The 26483-nt window shown below is 51.0% G+C and overlaps 1 protein-coding gene across 1 annotated transcript in view; it reads right to left on the reverse strand.

The window, feature by feature from the left end:
- Positions 1–583: 583 nt before the first annotated feature.
- The window catches only part of LOC138358692 (platelet binding protein GspB-like), a 59735-nt gene continuing 33835 nt past the window's right edge, over positions 584–26483 (reverse strand). Inside the window, exons 24-33 of the mRNA XM_069316847.1 lie at positions 24354–24479; positions 23664–23891; positions 23370–23471; positions 23096–23263; positions 22534–22677; positions 21948–22091; positions 19532–19657; positions 18873–19069; positions 16950–17087; positions 584–898 (exon numbers count right to left, since the gene is read on the reverse strand). Coding sequence (XP_069172948.1) covers positions 584–898; positions 16950–17087; positions 18873–19069; positions 19532–19657; positions 21948–22091; positions 22534–22677; positions 23096–23263; positions 23370–23471; positions 23664–23891; positions 24354–24479 — 1688 coding nt within the window. The remainder of the gene's footprint in view (positions 899–16949; positions 17088–18872; positions 19070–19531; positions 19658–21947; positions 22092–22533; positions 22678–23095; positions 23264–23369; positions 23472–23663; positions 23892–24353; positions 24480–26483) is intronic.

Genomic DNA, 26483 nt, shown 5'->3' on the forward strand with positions numbered 1-26483 from the left:
AAAACCTTAAGTAGGTTAAGGGCCTTAGAGAATTCAACATGTAGGTAGGAGATATGGGTTGACCAAGACAAAAGCTTTAATGTGGCAAAGATTAACCATAAAAGCTTAGCGGAATTTTTGAACACAAGGGGATGACCATAAAGCGACAAAGAGGGACGAAGAACGACTTGCTTCCGAGTAAAAGTTGTAGTTCAAGTCTTATTTGCAGAGAACTTGAAGCCATGATTGGTGGCCCAAGAAGACACGGCATCAATCGCAAGTTGAAGCCGCCATTGAAGGAGAGACGAATCATCATTTCGACAGCAAAGGGTAAGATCATCGACATAGAGAGCAGAGAAAATGCCAAAAAGAAGGGAGAAAATATGACCATTGAAGGGCAACCAGAAAAAAAGAGTGGTGCTCAGAACACTACTTTGGGGCACACCTTCGTATTGCCGAAAAAGAGGCAGAGAGCCTCACCAAGCCTCACTCTCAAGGAATAACGAGAGAGGAAGCTTTGGAGGAAGAGAGGGAGATTTCCACGATGGCCAAAAGAACGAAGTTGGGGCAGAATATGGGATCTCCAGGTGGCGTCGTAAGCTTTTTACAGGTCTGAAATTACAGCAACAACAGAGGTATGCGCAGCAAAAGCAGTGCGAATATAGACCTCCAAGTTCACCAGGACATCAGTCGTGCTGCGGCACTTGCAAAAACCAAACTGTGATTGAGAGAGGTGGTGATAGTGTTCCAAGAACCACATCAGATAAACATTGACCATACGTTCAAAGAGTTTGCAGACACAACTCGTGAGGGCAATAGGGTGGAAGTCCTTAGGAGATGTCCAGAGATACCCCGGTTTCCGAATAAGGAGTACAATGGCATCGCGCCAGTCTTCATGGACTGACAACGACTCCCAGACCTGGTTATACAAATTCAGTAAATACTGAGATGTGCATGGAAGGAGATGGCGAAGTATCTCATAATGTATTCTGAGCCCACTGCCATTGAATCGCAGAGAGCCAGGGCAGACTGAAGTTCAAAGAGAGAGAAGGGATCATATAGGAAAGTCGGAGAGGAGTGGGAAAATCTAAGGGATGAGATTCAAAAACGGGCTTACGAAGGAAGGACGGATTGAGGAAGATGAGAACCGGAGTTATAAGTGGAAAAATGGAAACCCAGTTTTGTTACGACTGTCACTGGGTCCGCCACAAGAGTACCATGGAGTGAAGGATTGGCGAGACATCTGGAACAAACTTACCCGCTATCTTGCAGATTTTCTCCCAGATCTGTAGTAGAGGAGTATCGGACGTAATAGTGGAGACATAAGACTTCTAACTCTCACGTTTAGCTGAACAGCTGGTCTTTCGGACCATCACACTTGCCTTCCAAAACAAAATAAAAGAATTGGCTGTCTGCTGGCATTTCTTCCAGGCTGCACGCTTACAGCGGACAGCCCGAGCACAGTCCGCATTCCATCAGTGAATGAACTTCCGGGTGCCCCGGGAGTCAGAGCAAGGAATAGAGCTGAGGGCAGCGTCGAAGACGGTGTCATGAAAAAGGAGAAGGGCACGAGGGAGAGGCAGAGTAGAGAGGTCAGAGAGAGTAGCACGGAGGGTGAATAAATTCCAGTCAGCCTTGGCAAACTGCCACCTAGGAAAGGAGAGGGGGTTATCTTGAGATGATTTCGGGGCTTAGCGTCCCCGCGGCCCGGTCCTCGACCAGGCCTCCTTTTTGTTACACACCCCCAGGAAGCAGCCTGCAGCAGCTGTCTAATGCCCAGGTACCTATTTACTGCTAGGTAACAATGGCAGCAGGGTGAAAGAAACTCTGCCCATTTGTTTCCGCCTCAACCGGGGATAGACTACGATAGACTCAAGACTACGAATCCAATGCGCTGTCCACTCAGCTCTCAGGGGAGGATGAAAAGAGAAAAGGTAACAAGGATAGGGAAATGGTCACTGTTATGGAGGTCATCAAGAACCTGTCACGTGAAATCTAAGGAAAGAGACGACGAGCAGAGAGAAAGATCAAGACAGGAAAGGGTGCTAGTTCGAGTCCACGTGAGTGGGTTCACCAGAATTCAGAAGAGACATGAAAGAATAGAGGACGAACGGTTCCAGAAGGCGGCCTCTAGTGTTTGTCAGAACATCACCCCAGAGGGTATGTCGACAGTTGAAATCACTCAACAGGAGCACAGGTCTGGCAAGGAGTTCAGTAGGTGCTGAAGACCAGGAAGAGAAAGCAGGACATTTGGGAGATAAATGGAACAGACTGTATACCATTTACTCACAAAGACACAGGCTGCAAAGATAGGCGATTGAAAAAGTAGGGGGACGAAGGGAATGTCAGTAAAAATCAAGAGAGCAGTAGAGTTATGGGCCCCAGCAAAAGCCTGGAGGGGGGGGGGGGAGGAGAAAGGAATAACAACGAAAGTGACCAGGACGAGCACCAAGCATCGGCTCCTTTTGACATATAGTGGTGAAAACTGTGCAATCTGAAGTTGGAGTTCATTGAAGTTGACATAAATCCTAGAAAATTCCATTGAAGAATAGACATTGTCAAAAGGATAGAGGACAGCAACAGAGAACAATGAAGAAACAGAGGTAAAGAAGAACACAGCATATTAAATGAGCTCAGGGTCAGTAAATCAGGGTTAGGGGGCATAGGTCAACTTAGTAAGGATGGAGAAAAGGGAGCAGGAGAATAGACCAGAGGCGAGCGGACGAGGTCCGGAGGAGTGGAGGCAGAGACCAGAAAGTGCACCTTAGCAAGGGCAGCAATCGAAAGAGAATCAGAGTCTAAAGAAACTTCCATAGCTAGGACAGAGGGCCCGACCACCAAAATGGGAGGGGATGGAGCGATTAAGTCTGAGGTGGGGGGGGGAAAGAAAGCCATGCCTTCTTACGCGCCGGGAAGGAGAGAGGAGTGGAGCCAGGCTTACGTTTATGACTCAGGACAGGTGTTCCAGCAACAACATACTGGGCGACAGACTCAATTGTCTCAACAGAGGAAGAAGAACGGTAGCAAACAACATGAAGATTGCTGGGAGGATGATGGACAACAGCCTGGACAGACAGGCAGTATGGAGAGCCAAGAGACTCGGGGAAGGGTTGGGAAGAAGGATCAGGGGAATATAGGAAAGAAGATATGGGAGACATGGCAGACTGGGAAGGAAGGGATGAAACTTCAGATGGAGAACCAGGAGGGGGCCCCCTCGGGACAAAATGTAAAGGAAAAGGGGAGGAGGTGGTGAGTGTGTCTGGGTCTAAGGCCTGGAAACGGGTGTGAGATTGAGTAAGGTGGGAATGATGAGGAAAGGTAGAACGCAACACGTGATCATAAGATACATAAATGAAAGGGTTGAGATGGCAGACTTGACATCTCGCCTCAGGAAAAGACAAACGAGCCCAGTGTTTCAAGACGAGGACGGCTTCCTCAAGTTTGAAGTGAATACACACGCGAGAGAAGGTAGGTTGGGCTTCACCACAATTGAGGCAGCGAGCCTGGGGAGAAGAGCACTCTTAGAGTGCCCTTCATCCCAACACATGGGGCATAGACACACAGTACTGGTGCATTTGAAGGCACCAAGCCCGAACTTCCAGCACTTATTACAAAGTCTATGAGAGGGACTGTATTCCTGAATGGAGCATCCAGGACCAGCAAGAATTACAGAAGATGGAAGGGTCCGACTATCAAAGGTAATTTTCACAACTCGAAAGGGTTGAGGGCAACGACCACGAGGGGGTCGAGTGAACGTGTCCACCTAGAAGACAGACTGGCCTTGGGCTTCGTGGATATGTTTAATATCCCTCGTTGCAGTCTTTTAGGTCTCGAAAACCAATTGCAACATGGTGCGGGAGAACAGTGTCAACACTGGCATCTAACCGAGCGTTTTTGGAGGCCCAAAAAGGGGTCTCCCCAATGCAGGACAATGCGGCTAAGTGGGAAGCTACATCCTGAGGAGCAGCGACAACATGTGTACCCAGACAGGCGGGCCTAAAAGTAACAGAGGCATCTACCAAATCAACAAGGTGTTTATGGAGAGAGAAATCGTCAGGTGGTGTAGAATCCAGATGGTTGAGATCAAAGTATTTAGCCCACATAGCAGGACCAAACAAGGCGTAGTACGTATTAGTATGGGAGGGGATCATGCGAGAGCGGCCGTGGTGGGGACGGCTTTGAGAACCCTCCAGAGAGGGGGGGGGGTAAAAGGTGCAGTAGTCACAATGAGAGACAGAGCCGTGCCAGGGGACAAGGTGGTCACCACTGGGGGCTTGTGGCTCGACCCTATCACAGAGGAGGGACGATAGCGGGGGGTGGGGTGGGGGGTAGTTGTCTGGTCTGGACCCAATGTAGCGGGGCAATAGAGCCCAGTCTTCCATCACAGTCCGATTTCAACCAGCAGTCTCCGTGGTGTAGTGGTAAGACACTCGCCTGGCGTTCCGCGAGCGCTGTCATGGGTTCGTATCCTGGCCGGGGAGGATTTACTGGGCGCAATTCCTTAACTGTAGCCTCTGTTTAACGCAACAGTAAAATGTGTACTTGGATGAAAAAACGATTCTTCGCGGCAGGGGATTGTATTCCAGGGACCTGCCCGAAACGCTACGCGTACTAGTGGCTGTACAAGAATGTAACAACTCTTGTATATATCTCAAAAAAAAAAAAAAAAAAAAAAAAAAAATTAGGGGCCTTGTCGCCCACCCCTTGAGCCTGGGCAAGAGAGGTCAAGTCAGTATCCATATGTCATATGACAGACTTCACTCACGGTGGGCGAGTGATGGGAGCATTTGTGAGGTGCCTGCACCCCCCCCCCCCGAGGGTAGATGGCAAGACTTCACTCACGGTGGGTACCTACTTGATAGGGTTCTGGGAGTTCTTCTACTCCCCAAGCCTGACTGACTTGTGAGAGTTTGGTCCGCTAGGTTGTCTCACTGCTCCAAACAACTAAGTTCCACTAGTTTGGTTCACTAGTCCACAAAGTGTGTGTTGGGGGCAGTTATGAGACGCCTGCACCCCCCGAGGGTAGAGACGGCCAGACCTCACTCACGGAAGGTGTATTGAGAGCACTTGTGAGGCACCTGCGCCCCCCGAGGGTAGAGACGGCCAGACCTCACTCACGGAGGGTGTGTGTTGAGAGCACTTGTGAGGCACCTGCGCCCCCCGAGGGTAGAGACGGCCAGACCTCACTCACGGAGGATGTGTATTGGGAGCACTTGTGAGGCGCCTACACCAACCCCCCCCTCCCCCATGAGGGTAGAGACGTCCAGACCTCACTCATGGAGGGTGTGTGTTGGGAGCACATGTGAGGCACCTGCACCACCCGAGGTTAGAGACGGCCAGACTTCACTCGGAGGGTGTGTGTTGGGAGCACTTGTGAGGCGCCTGAATCCCGAGGGTAGATATGGCCAGACTTCACTCATAGCGGGTGTAATGGGAGCACTTGTGAGATGCCTGCACCCCCCCGAGGGTAGAGACGGCCAGACTTCACTCGCGGAGGGTGTGTGTTGGGAGCACATGTGAGGCGCCTGCACCCCCCGAAAGTAGAGACTGCCTGACTTCACACACGGAGGAAGTGTGTTGGGGGTACTTGTGAAGCGCCTGCACCCCGAGGGTAGACACAGCCAGACTTCACTTACGGAGGGTATGTGTTGGGAGCACTTCAGAGGCACCTGTAGTAGCCATGCTGCGGCCCATCCTCATAAAGAAAGGCCAAAGTCCATTAATTGCATCCGCCAAATCCCATTTTTTAATGAAATACTGTTTTACATACGACTCACAACTAATGACGTTCAAAAATCTTCTTGAACAACTGTTTCACTGATGACTTTTGTCGTCAGCAAAGCAGACAACAAAAAAGTGGCTGACAACTTTTGTTCAAACCAAAATGCTGTAAACTCTTCACCTTCATAAAACAAATACAAATATTTGCCAACAGAACCTAACCAATGCCTAAATATGCACAGTATGCTAATATATAAAAATATTAATTTCTATCTGAGAAAATTCCAATTTTGAATGAACAGCATATTCAAATTTATAAATGAATATTTGGGGTCGACCACTGGATGGAATGAACTTGGTCTGAGGTTGCATGCTGAAGGTCAGCTTCAGTGTTGATCTTGGGATGTGGTCACTGGTGAAGACTGTGGCTGCTACTTCAGTCAAGGCTGGGTTCAGGGTGTTTATGCTGGAGATGATCCCATCGTTGGCGTGGTCAGCGATGCGTTGACCAATTTACCTGGCAAATACTGTACAGTCCTATCTTCCAGGTAGTGTTGTGGAGGTGAGAATGAGGATGGTGCAGGTGTAATGTTGGCTGCAGTGATTTTCATCAGTACTTCACCCTTACTGAAGGAGCGGTTCTCCCTGAAGTGAAATTTATCCTTGTACATCATGATGCAGGTGGTCCTGGACCATAGATGTGTCGGTACACAGCTTACTCCAACTGCTACCCGCTCAGCGGGATGTAGGTATGGAAGGAGTGGCTGTGGGAGCAGAGTCCTCTCACGTTGCTGGCTGGCATGAGTCCAACTGTCACTCCTGGCTGTGCACTTATTATTGTATTTGTTTTAAATATTCATATTTTTATTTGCTCACTTTGAGGCAATGAATTTCATAACTTTGAGGTAATTTTATAAGATGAACAAGGTCTGAAGTTTTGCATGGACAACATTAGCTCAAAGTTTTAGCAACTTTTTACAACTTCATACATTCATGTTTCTGTAACCTCAGATCGAACAGTGCCATAGCTTTAAAAACTTTCCAGGAACGTGGTGGTAACTGTAAATTGGTTGCTGGGTTAAAACCCTACCTGACACAAGAGTAATTAGGACTTCATGTTGAGCAGGGCGAGCTCTATGCTGTTGCATTTAAACATCCCACTGGACAGGATGGTATTTCCAATACATCCAGTAATTCTAGGTTGATGTTCTGATAATTCTGTTACAAGAGAAGATGTGGACCATGGGGGTGTGAGACACTGGACCAAGACAGAGATCTAGAATGCCTACACATAAATTTCCATGTGCTCAATATCATCCACAATCTGTATATTAAGATGATTACTGTATATAGCAAAAATAAGTTGCTAACCATTCCTAATATTGAAGTGAGAATTACTAATGTCCTTGTGTCTAGCACTGAAGTGACTACTAATGATTGTTTTGTGACCATTAACTAGTAATGGGTGTTACGGCCCTCTCGGGACGCAACGGGGTTCTTACTCTGATGTTGTTAGAGGAAGTTGTATCCGGCCCCAAGCCAGTAGTGGCTTTCAAGGGATGAGATCCGTGACGCAAGTAACTCAAAGGGGAAGGGAAATAAAGTCAAGAACTTAATATAATATATTGACCACCACCAATAAATAATATATAAAAAGATTACACGGGGAGAGGGGTATTAACACTGTACACAAACGTCTTCTCCTGAAGACTCTGGAATCAAGCTCTCGGTGCTAAGTCGTCGGTGCTTTCGTGGCCTCACAACTAATCCTCTGAGAAGCTGAGCCTACCCTGGCCACAGGCCAGCCAAAACACAGGTCCACTGGGGGCACCGCCGTGGAGGCCGTCAACCACAAGTCCAGCAGGTCTGCTGGCAGGTTCCGGATCAGCAACGCTGGTCAGGCCACTCCACGGGCGATATTAGGGTAACGCCCTAGACAGGAGCCTCGTGTGATACCACAAATCACTCTCCTGTCCTCAATACCCCAGTGGATAATCGTCTCCAGCAGTCGGTCCCGGGTAATCCTTCTACTGCCACTCCACTGGCAGGGTAACACCACAGTGTTCTTCCGGGGGACGACTTCACAGCTGCTGCAGCAAAGCACAAGGTATGGAGACGGCTGCCTTGGGTAGACTGACTCAACTTCCATCACAGCAGTCCCAGGTCGACTCTGTAAGTAGACACGTCATCAATAACAGGGACACTAAAACACCTCACTTACAGGCTCAGACACAAACGCCCACCTATCTACTCCATAGATGGCGCTGGTGTCTGAGCACCACCTCACCAGAGGTCAGCAGCGGCTGTGTTGAGCGCTGAACAGGACTGGAAACTGGCCCTCGAGGCCAGTACATCCCGTCCTCGCCAGGTGTCGTCGTCCATTTTGAAGGGGGTTTCGGGAGCAGACCCACAGATGGCAGTGGTCGGCACTGCTCCGTGCTCGGACGCTGGATCCGGGTTCGTAACAATGGGATTTCTCATATATTAAAATAATTACTTCATAATCAATGTTTTAATTTCATTGATCATTGCTTACCAATTTCCTTACTCGGCACATAATTATGTGAAGAAAGCTCTGAGAGATATGAGAATAAGGAGCTAGAATAAGAAGAAATGAAGGAATGGTTCCATAGCACTTGGACCATCAGGGTTCAAGTAAGTAAGTAATTATCAAAAGAAGGCACCAAACCGGGAAGGCTATGTAGCACCATCAAATACGCAAAATAATCAGAGGGCGCTAAATATCACCAAGGATGCCAATACGAGAACAAAAACGCATAAGGCGAACGATATCAAAAGTATCCGAGTCACCAAGAATTCTATCGAGGGACAGGTGACCGCGAGGGGCGGTCGGAAAGCAAGACACACGCTCGTCCTGGAAGTCAGGACATTCAAGAAGGACATGCACGACCGTAAGAGGGACAATGCAACTAGGACAATAAGGAGCAGGGCGGCGCTCCATCAAGTGACCATGGGTTAAGCGAGTATGGCCAATACGCAACCTCGCTAGAGCTGTTTCCCACCGCCGGTTACGGTGGAAGGAGGACGGCCACGAGGAAACACAACATTTAAGAGTACGTAGCTTGTTACCAGTAACAGACAACCAAGAAGCCTGCCAACGGGTAAGGACTGAGGAATGGATAACCGGGTAAAAGTCGGAATACGGAATGCCTTTACGAGAGATGGGACAAGAGCGGACAGCTTCCTTAGCGGCAGCATCCGCACGCTCATTTAAAGACACGCCAATATGGCTGGGAACCCAACAAAACTCAACCGACTTAAATTTACTGTGAACGAGAAACAGCCAATGCTGGATCTCGACAACTACCGGATGAACTGGATTAAAGCACCCGAGAGCCATGAGGGCACTACGAGAGTCAACAACAACCACAAAGGAAGACTGACAACGAGAAAGCAGGAGACGAAGAGCATAGAGAATAGCATAAAGTTCCGCTGTAAAGATGCTAGTCTCCGGAGGCAAGCGACACATATAAGTGCGATCAGGAAAAACAACAGAGTAGCCAACACCGTCCGCTGACTTAGACCCATCGGTGAAGACAGAAACGGAGCGGGAGTGAGAAGAAAAGTGCTCGAGGAAAAGGCGTTTTAGAACTGTAGGAGGGGTAAAAGCTTTAGTGATACGAGTCAAGGATGTACAAAACCGCGGAAGAGGGACCCTCCACGGGGGCAAAGAAGGAACAACACGAGGAGAAACATCAGAAATACGAACGGAAAGAGAATCCTGCAGGCGAGATAACCGGACAGAAAGAGGGAGGTGGTGAAGAGGAACAGGAACCGCAGGAGGGGTAAAAGTTAAAGCACGACAGAGACGAGAGGAAGGATGTTGCAAGGAACGCGCAAGATAGCGAAGACAGTAGCGATCACGGCGGTCCTGGAGAGACAGGAAGCCAGTGTCAACATACAAGCTAAGGACGGGAGTCGAACGAAAGGCACCAGAACTGAGGCGCAACCCAGTATGGTGCAAAGCATCAAGACGGCGAAGAGTAGAAGGAGAAGCAGACGAGTAAGCAGGGCAACCATAATCGAGCATAGACAGGACGAGAGAGGAATGTAAAGCAAGGAGAGTGCGCCTATCTGCCCCCCAAGAAGTATGGGACAAGACCCGAAGGAGGGTAAGGGACTTAGAGCACTCAACACGGAGGTAAGAGATATGGGGAGACCAAGACAAACGAGTGTCAAGGAATAACCCCAAAAGCTTCGCGGAATCTTTGTATTCAAGGGGATGACCATAAAGTGACAAAGAGGGACGAAGAACAACCCGTTTCCGCGTAAAAGTCGTGGCACAAGTCTTAGAAGTAGAGAACTTGAAGCCATGACCTGTGGCCCAAGACGACACGGCATCAATCGCAAGTTGAAGCCGGCGTTGAAGGAGAGGCGAATCATCACCCTGACAACAAAGGGTAAGATCATCGACATAGAGAGCGGAGAAGACACCAGAAGGAAGAGAGGAAAGAAGACCATTGAGGGCAACCAGAAAAAGAGTAGTGCTCAGAACACTACCCTGGGGCACACCTTCGTATTGCTGAAAAGAGGGAGAGAGAGCGGTACCAAGGCGCACCCGAAAGGAACGACGAGAGAGGAAGCTGCGGAGAAAGAGAGGGAGATGACCACGAAGGCCAAAAGAATGAAGTTGAGATAGGATATGATAACGCCAAGTGGTGTCGTAAGCCTTTTCTAGGTCAAAAAGGACGGCAACAACGGAGGTCTTCGCAGCAAAAGCAGTACGTACATAGACCTCCAAGTTCACCAGGACATCTGTCGTGCTGCGGCACTTGCGGAAACCAAATTGAGAAGGGGAGAGGAGGTGATGGTGTTCCAGGAACCACATCAGACGAACGTTAACCATACGTTCAAAGAGTTTGCAGACACAACTTGTGAGAGCAATAGGGCGAAAGTCCTTAGGGGAAGTACCCAGAGACCCCGGTTTGCGAACAGGGAGGACAACGGCATCGAGCCAGTCCTCAGGGACTGACGACGACTCCCAGATCCGATTATACAGACTCAGTAAATACTGAGACGTGCTCGGAGGGAGATGGCGAAGCATCTCATAATGAATACCATCGGAGCCCGCCGCCGTAGAACCGCAGAGGGCCAGGGCAGAACGAAGTTCAGAGAGAGAGAAGGGATCATTATAGGGAAGCTGAAGATGAGTGCAGAAATCTAAAGGACGAGACTCAAGGACAGGTTTACGAAGAAGGAAAGATTGGGGAAGATGAAGACCAGAGCTAACAGAAGAAAAGTGGGAACCCAGTTCGGAAGCGACCTGCAACGGGTCCGCCACAAGAGTATCATGGAGGTGAAGGACCGGTGAAACATCGGGAACGAACTTACCCGCTATCTTGCGGATACGCTTCCAGATCTGGGCCAGAGGGGTTTCGGACGTAATTGTCGAGACATAAGATGCCCAACATTCACGTTTAGCCGTACGGATGGCCCTACGGGCCACCGCACTCGCTTTCCGAAAGAAAAGAAAAGAATCGGTCTTCTGCCTACGGCGGTGCTTCTTCCAGGCTGCACGCTTACAGCGGACAGCCCGAGCACAGTCCGCATTCCACCAGGGAACGCATTTCCGTGGACCCCGAGAGGAAGAGCGAGGAATAGAGCGGAGGGCAGCGTCGAAGACAGTGTCATGAAAAAGGAGGAGAGCGCGAGAGAGGGGCAGAAGGGAGAGGTCAGAGAGAGTAGCACTGAGGGAAAATAGGGTCCAGTCCGCCTTAGCAAACTGCCACCTAGGGAAAGAGAGGGAAGGGCGAAAAGAGAAAAAGGAAACAAGGATGGGGAAATGATCACTTCCATGGAGGTCATCAAGAACCTGCCATGTGAAATCTAAGTAAAGAGAAGAAGAGCAGAGAGAAAGATCAAGACAAGAAAGGGTGCGAGTTCGAGAGTCCAAATGAGTGGGCTCACCAGAATTCAGAAGAGACAGGGAAGAAGAGAGGAGAAACGGCTCAAGGAGGCGACCCCGGGTATTCGTCAGAACGTCACCCCAAAGAGAATGACGACAATTGAAGTCACCCAGCTGGAGCACAGGCTCCGGCAAGGAGTCTAGGAGGTGTTTCAAATCAGGAAGAGAGAGCGGGACACTCGGGGGGAGATAAATGGAACAAACTGTGTACCATTTCCCCACAAAGATACGAGCAGCAGAACAATGGAGAGGCGAAGGAAAAAGTAAAGGAACAAAGGGAACATCAGCCCGAATCAAGAGAGCAGAAGAATTAGATGCCCCAGCAATGGCTGGGGGGGGGGAGAGAAAGGAATAGCCACGAAAACGACCAGGACGAGCACCAAGCATCGGCTCCTGGAGACAGACACAAAGGGGCGAAAACCGCGAAACCAGAAGTTGGAGTTCGAGGAAATTAGCGTAATAACCTCGAACGTTCCATTGAAGAATGGACAACGACGAGAAGAGAAAGGACAAAAACAGAGAACAAGGAAGAAACAAAGGCGAAAGAGCAACAGAGCACGTTAAAGAATATCAGGGTCGGGATCAGGGTCAGCAAAGTCAGGGTTAGGGGGCATGGGTAAACTGAGCAAAGACGGAGGGAAGGAAACGGGAGAACAGATCAGAGGTGGGCGGGCAGGGTCCGGAGGAGGAGGAGGAGGAGGAGGAGGAGGAGACAACGGAGAGGAGCAGTCAAGGACAGCAGCAGGAAGAGGGGGAGTAGAAAGAGAGGAGCGCACCCCAGCAAGAGCAGCAACCGAAAGGGAAGCAGGGGCCAAAGAAACCTCCATAGCAGGAACAGGGGGCGCAAGCACTGAAACGGGAGGGGAAGGAGCAACAGAGCCAGAAGGAGGAGCTGAGGAAGAAAGCGAAGCCTTCTTACCCGCCGGGGAAGAGGAAGGAGAGGAGCCAGGCTTACGCTTCTGACTTAAAGAGACCGGTGTCCCAGCAACTACGTACCGGGCAACGGATTCCAGTGTCTCAACAGGAGAAGCCGAACGAGAGCACACACGACGGCCGTTAGGAGAGCGATGGACATCCGCCCGCACCGACAGGCGGCGGGGAGAGCCGATAGATGGAGGAAGAGGATGGGAAGGAGGATCGGAGGGGGACGAGGAAGGAGACACAGAAGACACGACAGACCGGGTAGAAGGAAGGGGAACCCCAGACAGAGGACCAGGAGGAGGATCCTTCGGGAGAGAACCCAAAGGGACAGAGGAGGGGGCAGTGGGCGCATCAGGGTCCAAGGCCTGGAAACGGTTGTGAGTCTGAGGAAGGCGGGAAGGACGAGGAGAGGAAGAGCGCAACACGCGAGCATAAGAGATATTAGCATAAGGCAGGAGCCGGCGAACCTGGCGCCTCGCCTCAGGAAAAGATAAACGCTCCCGGTGCTTCAAGTTGAGGACGGCTGCCTCAAGCTTGTAATGGACACACGCACGGGAGAAGGTAGGATGGGCCTCACCGCAGTTGAGGCAACGAGCCTGGGGAGAAGCGCACTCCGACTTAGAGTGACCTTCGCCACCACACAAAGGACAGAGAGAGACAGTCCCGGAGCAGCGGAGGGCACCATGCCCAAACCTCCAGCACTTGTTGCAGAGCCGAGGAGAAGGAATGTACTCCTGGACAGAGCACCTGGCACCAGCAAGAATGACAGAGGGTGGAAGGGTCCTACCATCAAAGGTAATCTTCACAACCCGGAGGGGTTGACGGCGACTACCACGAGGGGGACGAGTAAACGTGTCCACCTGGAGAATAGAATGGCCCTGGGCAGCGAGGATATGTCGAATATCGTCGTGGCAGTCGCGTAGGTCCCGAACACCGGTCGCAACATGGGGCGGGAGCAAAATAGTGCCAACACTGGCATTCAACTGAACGTTCTTCGAGACCCGAACGGGGGTCTCGCCAAGGCAGGATAAGGCAGCCAAGCGGGAAGCAGCATCCTGAGAAGGAGCAGCAACGACACGTGTACCGAGACGAGTGGGGTTGAAAGTAATGGAGGCATCCACGGAATCAATGAGATGTCGATGGAGGGAGAAATCGTCAGGAGGCGCAGAATCAAGAGGGAGATCAAAATATTTGGCCCACGAAGCGGGACCAAACAAGGCTTGATAGGTAGCAGAACTGGAAGGAATCGAGCGAGGGCGGCCGTGACGAAGACGGCGGTGAGAACCCCCAGAGAGAGAGGGGTTAAAAGGCGCAGTAGTTACAACTAGAGAAGGAGCCACGCCAGGGGACGAGGTAGTCACCACTGGGGGCTTGGGGCCCGACCCAACCACAGAGGAGGGAGGGGAGCCAGAGGAAGGAGTCAGAGAGGCCAAAGGAGGAGCAAGGTCGGGGCCCAATGCAGCGGAGGCTACAGAGCCCGGTCTTCCAATACGGACCGACTCGGGGGCTTGGTCGCCCACCCCACGAGCCTGAGAAGGTAAACCAGAAGAAGCCGAAGCAGGGGTAATCATCTTGACGAAAGAAAGAATTCACTCACGAATGTGCCCCCACACCCACCATGGAGCCACAATTAGAGGCAGGACACCCAACAAGAAGCTATCGCCGATCTTGTCGGGGCCTCCTAGGGGTGCGTCGCGAGTATACGCCCCACAAACGCCACCTTAAGAAACCGACAGTCCGTCGAGATCGGGTTCAGTGACGAAGTGGAGATTGACAATAAAAGGTTCCCCTCGCTCTCGACGTCGGGTACTGCAGTTCTACGGGTGCATGAGTATGCCTCCTCAAGCACCCGGGCGTCAAAATAGAAGAAGTCCAAGGGAAGAACCAGAACGAGCAAAAGGTCGGTAGGAAACGGCAAGCAGATAGGAGAAGAGGGGGGAGAAAAACGAAACAGAAGGAAAAGGAAAAGATGCCCAGCAGAATTGGAGAGGACGGCAGCAGGAGCACAAGGCTAGAAAAGGACAGAGGACCGTCCCAAGGAGCATCACACTCCGGCAGCCGCCCACTAAGCCCCCACACGGCGACAACGAGCTGAGCGGGGAGGGGGATCAGGGTTCAAGTGTCACTTTACTATCAAGTCCAAGAGATGGAAATTATGACAAATTTTGGGGGGATAATATACTGAAAAATTTTCCAGGTATAAATAAACAATGTTACATTAAGCACAATTCTTTATTATTTAAAAACTGTTACAGTGACCTTGTATGTAGAGAGAACTATTAAGTTCTATGTAATAATTAAAGGGCCATAAGTAATCCTCAACTATTACATTTTTTTCTATCTATAAATATAAATTAGTAATAAACAAAAGCCACATTATTTGCATCTATTAAAATACAAAACGCAACTGCAAAACAAATGTAAATAGCAAGTCACAATAATGTGGTGTAAAATTAGACACCCAATCCACATCTGAAATAAAGAAGCTATGACATTTCAGTCCATCCTAGACAATTATCAAGTCTTCATAATGGTCCAGGACATTCCGAAATGTCACCACTTAATTTGTTTTTTGTTGTGCGGGTTGAGTTGCCAATCAAATTGATATTGGCTACTTCAATATCTGGCAACACCAAGGCCTCTAGTGTTTGATTACAGGTCTATATAATCAACATATAAACTTATACCTGTACATAAAAATTATCATCACTTTTAATAAAAAGTGATGATAATAAGGAATTGGAAAACACCTCCTGAAGGGAGTTCAGGAATAGAAGCATCATGAGAAAAATTAAACACCCGCATGTGCCTCACTGATGGACTGCAATACACATGCAGCAGCCACATGTGTATCACTGATGGACTGCAACACATCTGCAGCAGCCACATGTGCCTCACTGATGGACTGCAACACATCTGTAGCAGCCACATGTACCTCACTGATGAACTGCAACACACCTGCATCAGCCACCTTTGCCTCACTGTTGGACTGCAACACACCTGCAACAGCCACGTGTGCCTCATTGATGGACTGCAACACATCTGCTGCAGCGACATGTGCCTCACTGATTGACTGCAACACATCTGTAGCAACCACATGTGCCTCACTGATGAACTGCAAAACACCTGCAGCAGCCACATGTGCCTCACCGATGGACTGCAAAACACCTGCAACAGCCACATGTGCCTCACTGATGGACTGCAACACACCTGCAACAGCCACATGTGCCTCACTGATGAACTGCAACACACCTGCAGCAGCCACCTGTGCCTCACTGATGGATTGCAACACTCCTGCAACAACCAAATGTGCCTCACTGATGGACTGCAACACACCTGCAACAGCCATATGTTCCTCACTGATGAACTGCAACACACCTGCAACAGCCACATATGCCTCACTGATGAACAGCAACACACCTGCAGCAGCCACCTGTGCCTCACTGATGGACTGCAACACACCTGCAACAGCCACATGTGTCTCACTGATCAACTGCAACACACCTGCAGTGCCACCTGTGCCTCACTGATGGACTGCAACACACCTGCAACAGCCACATGTGCCTCACTGATGAACTGCAACACACCTGCAGCATCCACCTGTGCCTCACTAAAGAACTGCAACACACCTGCAGCAGCCACCTGTGCCTCACTGATGGACTGACACACACGCAACAGCCTTATGTGTCTCACTGATGGACTGCAACACACCTGCAACAGCAACATGTGCCTTACTGATGGACTGCAACATATCTGCAGCAGCCACATGTGTCTCACTGATGGACTGCAACACACCTGCAGCAGCCACCTGTGCCTCACTGATGGACTGCAACACACCTGCAACAGCAACATGTGCCTTACTGATGGACTGCAACATATCTGCAGCAGCCACATGTGTCTCACTGATGGACTGCAACACACCTGCAGCAGCCACCTGTGCCTCACTGATGGACTGCAAAGCACTTGCAACAGCCACATGTGCCTCATTGATGGACTGCAACACACCTGCAACAGCCACATGTGTCTCACTGATGGAATGCAACACATCTGCAGCAACCATCAGTGCCTCACTGATGGACTGCAACACACCGGCAACAGTCACATGTGAATCACTGATGGACTGTAACACACCTGCAACAGCCAAATGTGCCTCACTGATGGACAGCAACACACCTGCAACAGCCACATGTGCCTCACTGATGAACTGCAACAAACCAGCAACAGCCACCTGTGCCTCACTGATGGACTGCAACACACCTGCAACAGCCACATGTGCCTCACTGATGAACTGCAACACACCTGCAGCAGCCACCAGTGCCTCACTGATGTACTGGAACACACCTGCAACAGCCACATATGTTTCACTGATGAACTGCAACACACCTGCAGCTACCACATTTACCTCACTGATGGTCTGCAACATATTTGCAGCAGCCACAAGAGTCTCACTGATGGACTGAAACACACCTGCAGAAGCCACATGTGTCTCACTGATGGACTGCAACACATCTGCAGCAGCCACATGTGCCTCATTGATGGACTGCAACACACCTGCAGCAGCCACATGTGTCTCACTGATGGACTGCAACACATCTGCAACAGCCACATGTGCCTTACTGATGGACTGCAACACACCTGCAACAGCCACATGTGCCTTCTTGATGAACTGCAACACACCTGCAGCAGCCACCTGTGCCTCACTGATGGACTGCAAAACACCTGCAGCAGCCACATGTGCTTCACTTATGAACTGCAACACACCTGCAGCAGCCACATTTACCTCACTGATGGTCTGCAACATATTTGCAGCAGCCACATGTGCCTCACTGATGGACTGCTACACATCTGCAGCAGCCACATGTGCCTCACTGATGGACTGCAACACATCTGCAGCAGCCACATGTGCCTCACTGATGGTCTGCAACACATCTGCAACAGCCACATGTGCCTCACTGATGGACTGCAACACGTCTGCAGCACCCGCATGTGCCTCACTGATGGACTGCAACACACTTGCAGCAGCCACATGTGTCTCACTGATGGACTGCAACACATCTGCAGCAGCCACATGTGCCTCACTGATAGACTGCAACACATCTGTAGCAGCCACATGTGCCTCACTGCTGAACTGCAACACACCTACAGCAGCCACCAGTGCCTCACTGATGAACTGCAACACACCTGCAACAGCCACGTGTGCCTCACTGATGTACTGCAACACACCTGCAACAGCTACATGTGCCTCACTGATGTACTGCAACACACCTGCAACAGCTACATGTGCCTCACTGATGAACTGCAACACACCTGCAACAACATGTGCCTCACTGATAGACTTCAGCACACCTGCAACAACCACATGTGCCTCACTGATGCAGTGCAACACATCTGCAGCAGCCACATGGTCCTCACTGATGGACTGCAACACACCTGCAGCAGCCACCAGTGCCTCACTGATGGACTGCAACACATCAGCAGCAGCCACATGTGCCTCACTGATGGTCTGCAACATACTTGCAACAGCCACATGTGCCTCACTGATGAACTGCAATACACTTGCAGCAGCCACATTTACCTCACTGATGGTCTGCAACATATTTGTAGCAGCCACATGTGTCTCACTGATGGACTGTTACACATCTGCAGCAGCCACATGTGCCTCACTGATGAAATGCAACACACCTGCATCAGCCACCTGTGCCTCACTGTTGGACTGCAACCCACCTGCAACAGCCACGTGTGCCTCATTGATGGACTGCAACACATTTGCAGCAGCAACATGTGCCTCACTGATGTACTGCAACACATCTGCAAGAGCGACAAGTGCCTCACTGATGAACTGCAACACACCTGCAGCAGCCACCTGTGCCTCACTAATGGACTGCAACACACCTGCAACAGCCACATGTGCCTCACTGATGAACTGCAACACATCTGCAGCAGCCACCTGTGCCTCACTGATGGACTGCAACACACCTGCAACAGCCACATGTGCCTTACCGATGGACTGCAACACACCTGCAACAGCCACATGTGCCTTACCGATGGACTGCAATACACCTGCAACAGCCACATGTGCCTTCTTGATGAACTGCAACACATCTACAACAGCCACATGTGCCCTCTTGATGAACTGCAACACATCTGCAGCAGCCATATGTGCCTCCCTGATGGACTGCAACACACCTGTAACAGCCACATGTGCCTCACTGATGGACTGCAACACACCTGCAGCAGCCACATGTGCTTCACTGATGAACTGCAACACATCTGCAGCAGCCACATGTGTCTCACTGATGGAGTGCAACACATCTGCAGTACCCACATGGTCCTCACTGATGGACTGCAACACACCTGCAGCAGCCACCAGTGCCTCTCTGATGGACTGCAACACACCTGCAACAGCCACATGTGAATCACTGATGGTCTGTAACACACCTGCAACAGCCACCTGTGCCCCACTGATGGAGTGCAACACACCTACAACAGCCACATGTGCCTCACTGATGGACTGTCCCACACCTGCAACAGCCACATGTGCATCACTGATGGACTATAACACACCAACAACAGCCACATGTGTCTTCTTGATGAACTGCAACACACCTGCAGCAGCCACATTTACGTCACTGATGGTCTGCAACATATCTGCAGCAGCCACATGTGTCTCACTGATGGACTGCAACACATCTGCAGCAGTAACATGCACCTCACTGATGGACTGCAACACACCTGTAGCAGCCACCAGTGCCTCACTGATGGACTGCAACACACCTGCAACAGCCACATGTGCCTCAGTGATAGACTGTAACACACCTGAAACAGCCACATGTGCCTCACTGACGGACTGGAACACACCTGCAACAGCCACATGTGCCTCACTGATGAAATGCAACACACCTGCAGCAGCCATATGTGCCTCACTGATGGACTGCAACACACCTGCAACAGCCACATGTGCCTTACCGATTGACTGCAACAAACCTGCAACAGCTACATGTTCCTTCTTGATGAACTGCAACACACCTGCAACAGCCACATGTGCCTTCTTGATGAACTGCACCATATCTGCAGCAACCATATGTGCCTCTCTGATGGACTGCAACCCACCTGTAACAGCCACATGTGCCTCACTGATGGACTGCAACACATCTGCAGCAGCCACATGTGCCTCACTGATGGACTGCAACACACCTGCAACAGCCACATGTGCCTCACTGATGAATTGCAACACACCTGCATCAGCCACATGTGCCTCACTGATGAACTGCAACACACCTGCATCAGCCACCTGTGCCTCACTGTTGGACTGCAACACACCTGCAACAGCCACATTTACCTCACTGATGGACTGCAACACATCTGCAGCAGCCACCTGTGCCTCACTGATGAATTGGAACACACCTGCAACAGCCACATGTGCTTCACTGATGAACTGCAACACACCTGCACCAGCCACTTTTACCTCACTGATGGACTGCAACACACCTGCAACAGCCACATGTGCCTCACTGATGGACTGCAAACACAAATGCAACAGCCACATGTGCCCCACTGATGAACTGCAACACACCTGCAGCAGTCACCTGTGCCTTACTGATGGACGGCAACACACCTGCAACAGCCACATGTGCCTCACTGATGGACTGTAACACACCTGAAACAGCCACATGTGCCTCACTGATGAAATGCAACACACCTGCAGCAGCGACCTGTGCTCACTGATGGACTGCAACACACCTGCAACGGCCACATGTGCCTCACTGATGAACTGCAACACACCTGCAACAGCCACATGTGCCTCACTGATGGACTGCAAAACACCTGCAACAGCCACATGTGCCTCACTGATGGACTGCAATACACCTGCAACAGCCACATGTGCCTCACTGATGGATTGCAACACACCTGCAGCAGCCACATGTGCTTTACTGATGAACTGCAACACACCTGCAAGTCACATTTACCTCACTGATGGTCTGCACCATATCTGCAGCAGCCACATGTGCCTCACTGATGGACTGCGACACACCTGCAACAGCCACATGTGTCTCACTGATGGACTGCAACACACCTGCAACAGCCACATGTGCCTCACTGATGGACTGCAACACACCTGCAGCAGCCACATGTGCTTCACTGATGAACTGCAACACACTTGCAGCAGCCACATGTGTCTCACTGATGGACTGCAACACACCTGCAGGAGCCACATTTACCTCACTGATGGTCTGTAACATATCTGCAGCAGCCACATGTGCCTCACTGATGGACTGCAACACACCTGCAACAGCCATATGTGCCTCACTGGACTGCAACAAATCTGCAACAGCCGCATGTGCCTAACTGATGGACTGCAACACATCTGCAGCAGCCACGAGTGCCTCACTGATGGTCTGCAACACACCTGCAGCAGCCACAAGTGCCTCACTGATGGTCTGCAACACACCTGAAGCAGCCACATGTGTCTCACTGATGGACTGCAGCACATCTGCAGCAGCCATATGTGCCTCACTGGACTGCAACAAATCTGCAACAGCCGCATGTGCCTAACTGATGGACTGCAAAACATCTGCAGCACCCATATGTGCCTCACTGATGGTCTGCAACACATCTGCAGCAGCCACAAGTGCCTCACTGATGGTCTGCAACACACCTGCAGCAGCCACATGTGCCTCACTGATGGACTGCAACACATCTGCAGCAGCCACAAGTGCCTCATTGATGGTCTGCAACACACCTGCAGCAGCCACATGCGTTTCACTGATGGACTACAGCACATCTGCAGCAGCCACATGTGCCTCACTGATGGACTGGTACACACCTGCAGCAGCCACATGTGCCTCACTGTTGGACTGCAACACACCAGCAGCCGCCACCTGTGCCTCACAGATTGACTGCAACACACCTGCAACCGCCACATGTGCCTCAGTGATGGACTGCAACACACCTGCAACAAACATGTGCCTCACTGATGAACTGCAACACACCTGCAACAGCCACATGTGCCTCACTTATGGACTGCAACACACCTGCAGCAGCCACATGTGCCTCACTGATTAACTGGAACAAACCTGCAGCAGCCACATGTGCCTCACTGATGGACTGCAACACACCTGCAGCAGCCACATGTGCTTCACTGATGAACTGCAACACACTTGCAGCAGCCACATGTGTCTCACTGATGGACTGCAACACACCTGCAGCAGCCACATTTACCTCACTGATGGTCTGTAACATATCTGCAGCAGCCACATGTGCCTCACTGATGGACTGCAACACACCTGCAACAGCCATATGTGCCTCACTGGACTGCAATAAATCTGCAACACACCTGCAGCAGCCACAAGTGCCTCACTGATGGTCTGCAACACACCTGCAGCAGCCACATGTGTCTCACTGATGGACTGCAGCACATCTGCAGCAGCCACATGTGCCTCACTGATGGACTGGAAAACATCTGCAGCACTCATATGTGCCTCACTGATGGTCTGCAACACATCTGCAGCAGCCACAAGTACCTCACTGATGGTCTGCAACACAACTGCAGCAGCCACATGTGCCTCACTGATGGACTGCAACATATCTGCAGCAGCCACAAGTGCCTCATTGATGGTCTGCAACACACCTGCAGCAGCCACATGCGTCTCACTGATGGACTACAGCACATCTGCAGCAGCCACATGTGCCTCACTGATGGACTGCTACACACCTGCAGCAGCCACATGTGCCTCACAGATTGACTGCAACACACCTGCAACCGCCACATGTGCCTCAGTGATGAACTGCAACACACCTGCAACAAACATGTGCCTCACTGATGAACTGCAACACACCTGCAACAGCCACATGTGCCTCACTGATGGACTGCAACACACCTGCAGCAGCCACATGTGCCTCACTGATGGAATGCAACACACCTGCAACAGCTACATGTGCTTCACTGATGAACTGCAGCACACCTGCAGCAGCCACATTTACCTGACTGATGGTCTGCAACATATCTGCAGCAGCCACATGTGTCTCACTGATGGACTGCAACACATCTGCAGCAACTACATGCACCTTTCTGATGGACTGCAACACACATGCAACAGCCACATGTGAATCACTGATGGTCAGTAACACACCTGTAACAGCCACATGTGCCTCACTGATGAACTGCAACATACCTGCAGCAGCCACCTGTGTCTCACTGATGGACTGCAACACACCTGCAACAGCCACATGTGCCTCACTGATGAATTGCAACACACCTGCAGCAGCCACCTGTGCCCCACTGATGGACTGCAACACACCTGCAGCAGCCACATTTACCTCACTGATGGTCTGCAACATATCTGCAGCAGCCACATGTGTCTCACTGATGGACTGCAACACATCTGCAGCAGCAATATGCACCTCACTGATGGACTGCAACACTCCTGCAGCAGCCACCAGTGCCTCACTGATGGACTGCAACACACCTGCAACGGCCACATGTGCCTCACTGATGAACTGTAACACACCTGAACCAGCCACATGTGCCTCTGATGGACTGCAACACACCTGCAACAGCCACATGTGCCTCGCTGATGAACTGCAACACACCTGCCGCAGCCATCTGTGCCTCACTGATGAACTGCAACACACCTGCAGCAGCCACCTGTGCCTCATTGATGGACTGCAACACACCTGCAGCAGCCTTATGTGCCTCGCTGATGAACTGCAACACACCTTCAACATCCACATGTGCCTCACTGATGAACTGCAACACAAGCAGTAGCCACCTGTGCCTCACTGATGGACTGCAACACACCTGCAACAGCCACATGTGCCTTACCGATGGACTGCAACACACCTGCAACAGCCACATGTGCCTTACCGATGGTCTGCAATACACCTGCAACAGCCACATGTGCCTTCTTGATGAACTGCAACACATCTACAACAGCCACATGTGCCCTCTTGATGAACTGCAACACATCTGCAGCAGCCATATGTGCCTCCCTGATGGACTGCAACACACCTGTAACAGCCACATGTGCCTCACTGATGGACTGCAACACACCTGCAGCAGCCACATGTGCTTCACTGATGAACTGCAACACATCTGCAGCAGCCACATGTGTCTCACTGATGGAGTGCAACACATCTGCAGTAGCCACATGGTCCTCACTGATGGACTGCAACACACCTGTAGCAGCCACCAGTGCCTCTCTGATGGACTGCAACACACCTGCAACAGCCACATGTGAATCACTGATGGTCTGTAACACACCTGCAACAGCCACCTGTGCCCCACTGATGGAGTGCAACACACCTACAACAGCCACATGTGCCTCACTGATGGACTGTCCCACACCTGCAACAGCCACATGTGCATCACTGATGGACTATAACACACCAACAACAGCCACATGTGTCTTCTTGATGAACTGCAACACACCTGCAGCAGCCACATTTACGTCACTGATGGTCTGCAACATATCTGCAGCAGCCACATGTGTCTCACTGATGGACTGCAACACATCTGCAGCAGTAACATGCACCTCACTGATGGACTGCAACACACCTGTAGCAGCCACCAGTGCCTCACTGATGGACTGCAACACACCTGCAACAGCCACATGTGCCTCAGTGATAGACTGTAACACACCTGAAACAGCCACATGTGCCTCACTGACGGACTGGAACACACCTGCAACAGCCACATGTGCCTCACTGATGAAATGCAACACACCTGCAGCAGCCATATGTGCCTCACTGATGGACTGCAACACACCTGCAACAGCCACATGTGCCTTACCGATTGACTGCAACAAACCTGCAACAGCTACATGTTCCTTCTTGATGAACTGCAACACACCTGCAACAGCCACATGTGCCTTCTTGATGAACTGCACCATATCTGCAGCAACCATATGTGCCTCTCTGATGGACTGCAACCCACCTGTAACAGCCACATGTGCCTCACTGATGGACTGCAACACAACTGCAGCAGCCACATGTGCCTCACTGATGGACTGCAACACACCTGCAACAGCCACATGTGCCTCACTGATGAATTGCAACACACCTGCATCAGCCACATGTGCCTCACTGATGAACTGCAACACACCTGCATCAGCCACCTGTGCCTCACTGTTGGACTGCAACACACCTGCAACAGCCACATTTACCTCACTGATGGACTGCAACACATCTGCAGCAGCCAACTGTGCCTCACTGATGAACTGGAACACACCTGCAACAGCCACATGTGCTTCACTGATGAACTGCAACACACCTGCACCAGCCACTTTTACCTCACTGATGGACTGCAACACACCTGCAACAGCCACATGTGCCTCACTGATGGACTGTAACACACCTGAAACAACCACATGTGCCTCACTGATGAACTGCAACACACCTGCAGCAGCGACCTGTGCCTCACTGATGGACTGCAACACACCTGCAACGGCCACATGTGCCTCACTGATGAACTGCAACACACCTGCAACAGCCACATGTGCCTCACTGATGGACTGCAACACACCTGCAACAGCCACATGTGCCTCACTGATGGACTGCAATACACCTGCAACAGCCACATGTGCCTCACTGATGGATTGCAACACACCTGCAGCAGCCACATGTGCTTTACTGATGAACTGCAACACACCTGCAAGTCACATTTACCTCACTGATGGTCTGCACCATATCTGCAGCAGCCACATGTGCCTCACTGATGGACTGCGACACACCTGCAACAGCCACATGTGTCTCACTGATGGACTGCAACACACCTGCAACAGCCACATGTGCCTCACTGATGGACTGCAACACACCTGCAACAGCCACATGTGCCTCACTGATGGACTGCAACACACCTGCAGCAGCCACATGTGCCTCACTGATTAACTGGAACAAACCTGCAGCAGCCACATGTGCCTCACTGATGGACTGCAACACACCTGCAGCAGCCACATGTGCTTCACTGATGAACTGCAACACACTTGCAGCAGCCACATGTGTCTCACTGATGGACTGCAACACACCTGCAGCAGCCACATTTACCTCACTGATGGTCTGTAACATATCTGCAGCAGCCACATGTGCCTCACTGATGGACTGCAACAATCCTGCAACAGCCATATGTGCCTCACTGGACTGCAACAAATCTGCAACAGCCGCATGTGCCTAACTGATGGACTGCAACACATCTGCAGCAGCCACGAGTGCCTCACTGATGGTCTGCAACACACCTGCAGCAGCCACAAGTGCCTCACTGATGGTCTGCAACACACCTGAAGCAGCCACATGTGTCTCACTGATGGACTGCAGCACATCTGCAGCAGCCATATGTGCCTCACTGGACTGCAACAAATCTGCAACAGCCGCATGTGCCTAACTGATGGACTGCAAAACATCTGCAGCACCCATATGTGCCTCACTGATGGTCTGCAACACATCTGCAGCAGCCACAAGTGCCTCACTGATGGTCTGCAACACACCTGCAGCAGCCACATGTGCCTCACTGATGGACTGCAACACATCTGCAGCAGCCACAAGTGCCTCATTGATGGTCTGCAACACACCTGCAGCAGCCACATGCGTTTCACTGATGGACTACAGCACATCTGCAGCAGCCACATGTGCCTCACTGATGGACTGGTACACACCTGCAGCAGCCACATGTGCCTCACTGTTGGACTGCAACACACCTGCAGCCGCCACCTGTGCCTCACAGATTGACTGCAACACACCTGCAACCGCCACATGTGCCTCAGTGATGGACTGCAACACACCTGCAACAAACATGTGCCTCACTGATGAACTGCAACACACCTGCAACAGCCACATGTGCCTCACTGATGGACTGCAACACACCTGCAGCAGCCACATGTGCCTCACTGATTAACTGGAACAAACCTGCAGCAGCCACATGTGCCTCACTGATGGACTGCAACAC

This window comes from Procambarus clarkii, chromosome 85 (assembly GCF_040958095.1).
Source record: "Procambarus clarkii isolate CNS0578487 chromosome 85, FALCON_Pclarkii_2.0, whole genome shotgun sequence".
Classification (NCBI taxonomy): domain Eukaryota; kingdom Metazoa; phylum Arthropoda; class Malacostraca; order Decapoda; family Cambaridae; genus Procambarus; species Procambarus clarkii.